We start from the raw sequence: 7,604 nt of genomic DNA on the forward strand, positions 1-7,604 counted from the left end.
TTGCATGAATAGGCCAAATATTCCCCTGTAATATTTTTACAAGCATTTTTTTCTACACTATTTTCTTATTCTACTTTTTTTTTCAGATGGAAAAGAACTTCCATGAATATAGGTGTCTAGTGTAACTTACCTAGCACTCTTTTAGGTTTTATGTATGTTTAATTAGTAGATACTACTGGACTATTATTCAAAACTATAATGTTATGATACAGACATAGGACCTGTTATCCAGAATGCTTGTGATCTGGGGTTTTCCCCAATAAGGATTAATTATATCATAGTTCGGATCAAGGACCAGTTATTTTTTTATTATTACTGAGAAACAGGAAATTGTTTTTAAAAATGTAAATTATTTGCTTAAAATATACAATCTATACAATGTGAGCTTTCTGGCTAACAAGTTTCCATGTAACAGATACCATACCTGTATATGTACAGTATAGAGATTTAATAGCTATGCAGCTATATACAATAGAACCAAGTCACTCATACCGTTATATATATATTTATAGGTCCTTTGTATGGTGTCAAGTCATTATATACAGTTATAATTCTAATCTTGACTGTTTCCTGAGGTCTGTAATTTTTCTTGTCCGTTTCAATGAATGTATTTGTTTGAATTTGTTTTATAGTCAGGTCAAAAATGTTTGAAAAAATCGATTCATTTCCAGCTGATCCATTTACAAATAAAAAATAACCATAGTCGGAAGAATCCAATGGAGTCTACAATGAAAAAAGGGAAAATTAGTACAGGAATGTGTTGCCTGATACATATTTAGGAAAACCCATGCCATCTTTTATACTTCTTAACTGCTGCTTTAGTTCTTTCAAAAGCATTAGCATGGTACAGAACACACACTGTAAAATGTTGTCTAGGCACCCCCTAAACACAGAGGGAAAAGAAAATTGCAATGTAACATTTGTTTTAGGTCAACTGTGGATCATGTTTATAGGCCAGCTGCAGAAACCATATATTTTCAAGCATATTCGCAATTCCAGATCATTCTTGAGAGTATAGGTCATATCCACAAACCACAGAATGAGCTACATGTCTTTTTAGTATAGTGAATTATGTTTTCCTACCCCAACCACCATTTTTTACAGTTATTAGCTATTGTACTTACTGCAGGTATAGACATAATTCCAATGGAATCTGAAGAAATATAGAATTAAAAGAATTATTGTACAGTTACAGTATGTATGTGATGAAAAATTATTGTTGATAATATATAATTAACTCCACTCAAACACAACTTCAGCTTTTTAAAAAGTAACCTTAATTTTAAGTAAAATTAATTAAAAAAAATATGTAGCCTTTTCATGGTTTGTAGTGTAATAATATGGTTTGGAACAGTTACCTAAGCCTGGCCCCCTGTTCTCCAGCATATAAAATGTTATTTAATTATACTTTTTGACGGAACAGATTACAGTGATGGGTATATTATGGGTTTTTGTATTGTGTAGCTGAGAACAGAGAATGCCGAGTGTTATGAGAGTCAGTAGGACGGGGAATACACTGGAGATACAGGCACAGTATGATGGTTGAGTAGAGACTAGGTGCAGGTCGGGTCAGACACAGGAGGGCAAGGCAGTTAACCAAGGAACTGGCAGAAACAGAGTCAGATCACTAATGCGATACCAGACAGGCCAAGATTCAGAAACAACAGAAACTATCTGGATTACATGAACATCATTACTACTCTTGGCAGGAAACCTTGAGCACTACAAGAACCTGTTTGCCCAGGCAATAAGCTGGCAGGGAAAGGAACTTTAAAAAGCCTCCCGTAGAAGTGTTTCTCCTTAAATTGAATACTGGCTCATTATGTGCTATTAACCTCTCTATCACACCCTCTTAGAGCGTATGACACCCATCCCCATAATCCATCCACCAAATATCCATTTTTGACACTTCCAGTTACTCTGATAGGTGTCTAAAGAGTGATAGTGGAAATCTGAGTTAAGATCTGAGCCAAGAATGAGAATTAATAGGAGAGTTATGAAAGAAGTTAGCCATGTTAGAGAGATCTGAATAGAGATAAGCAGATTTCTGTGTCAAGGGGGCAAGGTCTGAAACAGTGCTAGTAGAAGCACAGTCTGATACAGAGGGAAAATGTCTGACTATTTATGTCAGAGTAAGAGTTCAGAGAAACGATTATTTGACATCAGGAGGCAAACGTGTTGGAGGGTGTTCACTAATGTTGGCCAAAACTAAGAGGAGGTTTTTTAATCAGGTATGCCCTAGAATTGAATCCACAATTAAAGCACTGATTATTTTCTTATTTATTTTTTATTACACTAACTTCCTTAAAGAACATGTCAACCCCAAAATTAATGTTTTGCCTAATAAAAGAAAACTTAATTCTAAGCAACTTTGCAATATTCATTCATTACATATTTGTAACAGTTTGTGAGTTATTTGTATATACTGTATAATTGCTATTAAAAGCAGTGTTTGTCTGTCCTTTCTATTCCCTGCACTGATGGCTCTGACTGTTGAAACAATGTAATGTAACAGACCTGACTCGCTGGGGGAGACTGGCTTTTGCAACACTGTTTTAAAGGTAACAACCAGGAGTTCAGAAAATGCTGCTTTCTATAGCAATTACATTTACAAATAACTTTTAAAGCACTAATCATATTTAATAAATTGACATTGGAAAGTTGCTTAGAATTATGTTTTCTTTTATTGGGAAAAAAAATTATTTTGAGGTTGACATGTCCTTTAAATGCACTTAATAAAACCATCCTGTAAGTGTGTGCTTGCAGGAGGTGATTGTTTCAAGAGTCTGGAAAAATATCAGTGTAAGAAAGATGCATTTAGTGGATATGATTTCCATGTTGGTAATCTATTCTGGCCAGATACATTTACTTACCATTCTGAAAAACTTGTGTTGCTTGAGCTACAGTTACATCTTGGTGTAAAATTCCAGCAGTGACATTGATTTCAGAATAACTGCTCCCAAACCAGTGAACACAAAGTGTTGTATTGATTCCAGAGTATATAATACTAGGAGTTGAAATATAGTATGAAGCACTTTAATAGAAAAAGAGAAACTGTGTTACTATCGATGCTCAGCACTTGTCACATTCTCTACAGTTTACGTAAAATTGTCAGAGCATTTCTGGCATAGAAAGGAAAAGGCTGAGAGCAAAGTTACTTCTGTAATATCATGCAAGCAGTGCAGTTACATACAGAAATCAGTAAAGTCATAGTCATCTGAAAGGTAGTGGTTTACCATTGATACTGGAACCTGAGCTTTCATGGGTAATTATTTTTAAAATAGTATGGGCCTGATTCACTAAAGCGCGATAAAATTTATCGCACGCTTTTTTGCATTAAAATAGACGTGATAATTAGCGCGCGATTCACCATAGTATTATCTTGTGCGTTAAGTCGCCATATCGCATGCGTTATTTTTCACGCGACCGCATGCCCTAGTTTTAACGCATGCGTTAATTTCCGCGCTGAAAAGAATACGATCGCATGATTCACAATCACTTAGGACTTAGCAGTGTTATTTATTCAAGTATGTGTCCAAATTTTACTAAAATCTTGGCATGTATGGAATTTCGCTACTATAGCGGTAAATATTTAGTCGCCATAATATACAGTACTATAGTGGTAAATATTTAGTCGGGATAATATACAGTACTATAGCGGTAAATCTTTAGTCGCGATAATATACAGTACTATAGCGGTAAATCTTTAGTCGCGATAATATACAGTACTATAGCGGTAAATATTTAGTTGCCATAATATACAGTACTATAGCGGTAAATATTTAGTCGCCATAATATACAGTACTGTAGCGGTAAATATTTAGTCGCACAAAATACATTACTAGGTATAATAATTATAGAAAAGTACAGTAAATAAGCTTTTGCCAATAAAATATGGACTTTGCAGTGTTATTTATTCAAGTATGTGTTTCCCCTAGAGTAACGCAGCCGCCAGTTTGCAGGGAAATGGTCATTTTTAATACAGTAATTTTCCACAAGTATTGGCGTGTATGGCTAACATGGTGTGCGTTCATTCGCAAGACTATTTATATGCTGCTACAAGTGATGAAATGTTTCGCCAGGCATGGATTCGCAGCAAATTTTTGGCCGCGCGGCCAATTTTTCCGCGGCAAATTTTTTCATGCGTTTCGCAAAACAATCTGCCAATGGCAAAACGCATGAAAAAATTTGCCACGCAAAAATTCACCGCACATCCAAAAATTTACACAAGCGTCAAAAAATAATAGTCGCGGGCAACAATTTTTTTGCCCGCACAACATTTTTGCCGTTTCATGGATCTTTCGAAAGATTTGCTAATTTTTCACCAAAGATAACCAGAACACATTTGCTCATCACTAGTGGCTACTATTTATAAGCATCTACTATTTATATGCGCCATTTATATGCAGCAACAATTTATATACACTATTTCTAAGCTACTATTCATATGCGGCGACTATTCGTGTGCGTTATTTAGCGCATGTACCGTCAAATACCGCTTGAAAATGGTCATCCCGAGTTAAATAACGCATGCAATATCGCGCGTAAAATAGCGCAAGTATGCTTATAGTGAATCGTGGGAAAAGTCGCGAAAATTAAGACGCGATAAAATTTTTACCGCACGCTATAAATAGCACACGTTTTATCGCACTTTAGTGAATCGGCCCATATGCATGTTAGACAAATGGTAAAGCACTAGTAAAACTAGTGTAAAGGGTTTTTAGAACTGGGGGTACCTAAGATGACTAATAACCTAGCTGATATACTTTAAGTGCCCATACATGGGCTGATAGGTCCCTTGGACCGATTCGGCAGCTAATCAGCCCATGTATGGGCACTTCCGACGGGTCTGCCCGACTGATATCTGGCCTGAAATCGGCCAGATCTCGATCGGGCAGGTTAGAAAATCTAGTCGGATCGGGGACCGCATTGGCTCGTTGATGCCTCCCTTGGTGAACACTTTTTGTCCCTTCTTTGTGCAAAATAGTTATACAGTATATAAGTAAATATAATACATATACATAGAGATATATATACAGTATATGGTAAAAGAACATTGTTATACCTGGTGGGTATAGCAACAGTCTTTAAATAACATTGGTTATACAGTATTGTGATACAATTCTCAAGCCTGAATAGTAACCCTGTCCTAATGTGCAAAATCAGATAATATATTGACAATGCAGTACTGTGCATGACAATACTAGGGCTGCAATATCTAGAAAGTAGTGTTAAAATGTGTATCTTAATCTTTTGTTATATAAAGCAGAATAATATTAAGGAGATAATATCATCAGATTGTAAAATTGCAGGGATTATATATAAGATGATTGGCACTTAAGAGAAAACATTGTGAACATTTCTATTGATAGCCTATTCTGATTTCTTATTAGGTTTATAACTTGATAATGGCCAGATAGCAGCTAAAGGTTTGTCACAATTTGTTTTTTGAGTACCAAAGACACAGTGCAGTATGCCTATAGAAATAATCAATAAGGCAGCTGAATTACATCAAGCAAACTAATAACACACTGTTAACACAATGTTACATTCAATGAGATTTGGTTTCCCTTAACTTACCGAGCGTCAGAAAAGTGGAATATTAAAAGTGAGAGGCAGATACATCTCAGAAGCAGATGACCCAGCAGGTACATCCTGGCTTCCTATGGAACCACAGAAGTTTGGATGTCCAGGCTCTGTATTGCTGTTAGACCTTTGAAAAGGACTTATTATTTGCAGGGATGCAATCATTTTAATTTGATTTAATGAGAATTCCTTCTCAGGAGAATGTGGCCACACCTTGTTAGGAATCTAGTTATTCCTGATAAAGCAGTTATAGAGTTATACCAAATTAGTCAGGGCTTAAGAGAAGGAGTTTGTAAGATATTCTTTGTTTAATGGGAAGCCACGATAAGGACTTTAGCAGGGAAAGGGCCTGAACTCTCCTGAATGAGAGGAGCAAAATTCTGGCTGCAGTATTTAATACCGACTGATGGAGGGAGAGATGGGATTTAGAGAGGCCGGTTAGTAGCAGGTTACAGTAGTCAAGTCGGGATAGGATGAGAGCTTGCATTAACAGCCTAGCTGTTGCGGTAGAAAGAAGAGGACAAATTTTGGCAATATTGCGTAAGAAAACGTGACAGGTTTTGACAGTGGTGTTAATGTGGTCAGAGAAGGAGAGACAGGAGTCAAAGATCCCCTCCAAACAACGTGCCGAATCGACAGGGTTGATGAGCGTGCCATCGACAGAGATGGTAAAGGGGGACGGGGTAGGACCAGGCTTAGGCGGAAAGATCATTAGTTCAGTTTTTGTTAGGTTCAGTTTGAGGTGGCGCTGGTTCATCCAATTGGAGATTAATAGGAGGCAGTGATGTAAGTTATGTAGCTGATGTAAGTAATACTTTTGTGTGAAACTTAACACAACTATAGTGGTGTGATAGTTTTTTTGACTAAAATGATAATCACAGCAAGTTTTAATAATATTTCAGTTCTTTTTTTAAGCTGATTACAAAGAAGCTATGTTGATAATATACATAAGCATAAGCTAGGGTACAAGCATAGTAATACATACTGTATAATCAGGGGGGCTATGCAGAAAAGACAGTTTAAATTACAACTGTAATAAGGAACAAAATAGATACAATAGCAACAATTACAGTTATGGGGCAAAATAGTTTAAATCAGCTGAGATTGATTCCACAGATTTTTGTTCTTTTAATTGGCACAGACAATTCCTTATATAGGTAATTTTCCATAAACCCATGCCCTATGTTAAGTCCTGTCTCCGGACTCTTAACCACAAAATGAAGGCTCTGAAATTCCACTTTTCATCGGATGAAACACAAGGAAAACTATGAGAGTCATTACTCTGTAACATCCAATATCTATAAGATTATATTCATTATATTTTAGTCATGATGAAAGTCATTATAACAACAGAAAAAAATAATACTCAGTCTCTTGACCAGCACGTGAAGCTTTTGCATGCAGGCTTTGTTTCTAGGTCAGACTAGTTAATATATCCAGCTAGTTAGCATTAAGTAATGTATGCAAATATATGCAAACCAAATTATATTTATATAATACATATTGAAATAGCACATCATTTAGAGATCTACTTAGCCTTTTAAGTTCCGGGGCCCTCAGCAATGGAAGGAGCTACTGTTCCAGTATTTGAGTCCCTGATACTATGAAATCGCCACTGATACAATAAATTGTAAAGGACTGATCCCATTACTTATCACTGTGATATTCTGGTTAGAAAACTGGCAATTTTTTATGTGTTCCATTTATAACAATTGTCTGCTATCTGTCTGTTTGCTATTCCCCTGCCTCAAATGGCCTAATTTTATACCCTACTGTATCACTGTATCACTGTATCACTGTATCACTCCAACAACAAATATATTATGTCGCCAGCCTTTACTGATAATTTTCTACTAAGGCCCTTACAGATAATAATGCAGATGGCATTAAAAGTTACCAGTGGGTAATAATAGAGCTTGAAAGGTTAGGAGGTAATAAAGGGATTAGGAGGTAACAAAAAGATTGTTACTTAAGTAGTTTGTAACTTGGGTACAATTAATATTAATTTCCTTTCATGA

General features: G+C 36.0%; 1 protein-coding gene across 1 annotated transcript; it reads right to left on the bottom strand.

Annotated features, from left to right (window-relative positions):
• Positions 1–299: 299 nt before the first annotated feature.
• LOC116410941 (CD109 antigen-like) lies at positions 300–5,731 on the bottom strand. Its single transcript, XM_031902634.1, has 4 exons — positions 5,581–5,731; positions 2,874–3,034; positions 1,125–1,153; positions 300–723 (listed from the first exon to the last, which is right to left on the bottom strand). The coding sequence occupies exons 1-4, from the start codon at positions 5,652–5,654 to the stop codon at positions 487–489; spliced, it is 501 nt and encodes a 166-aa protein (XP_031758494.1). The 5' UTR covers positions 5,655–5,731; the 3' UTR covers positions 300–486.
• Between the last annotated feature and the right edge of the window lie 1,873 nt (positions 5,732–7,604).

This window comes from Xenopus tropicalis, chromosome 5, assembly GCF_000004195.4.
Source record: "Xenopus tropicalis strain Nigerian chromosome 5, UCB_Xtro_10.0, whole genome shotgun sequence".
NCBI classification, from domain to species: Eukaryota; Metazoa; Chordata; class Amphibia; order Anura; family Pipidae; genus Xenopus; species Xenopus tropicalis.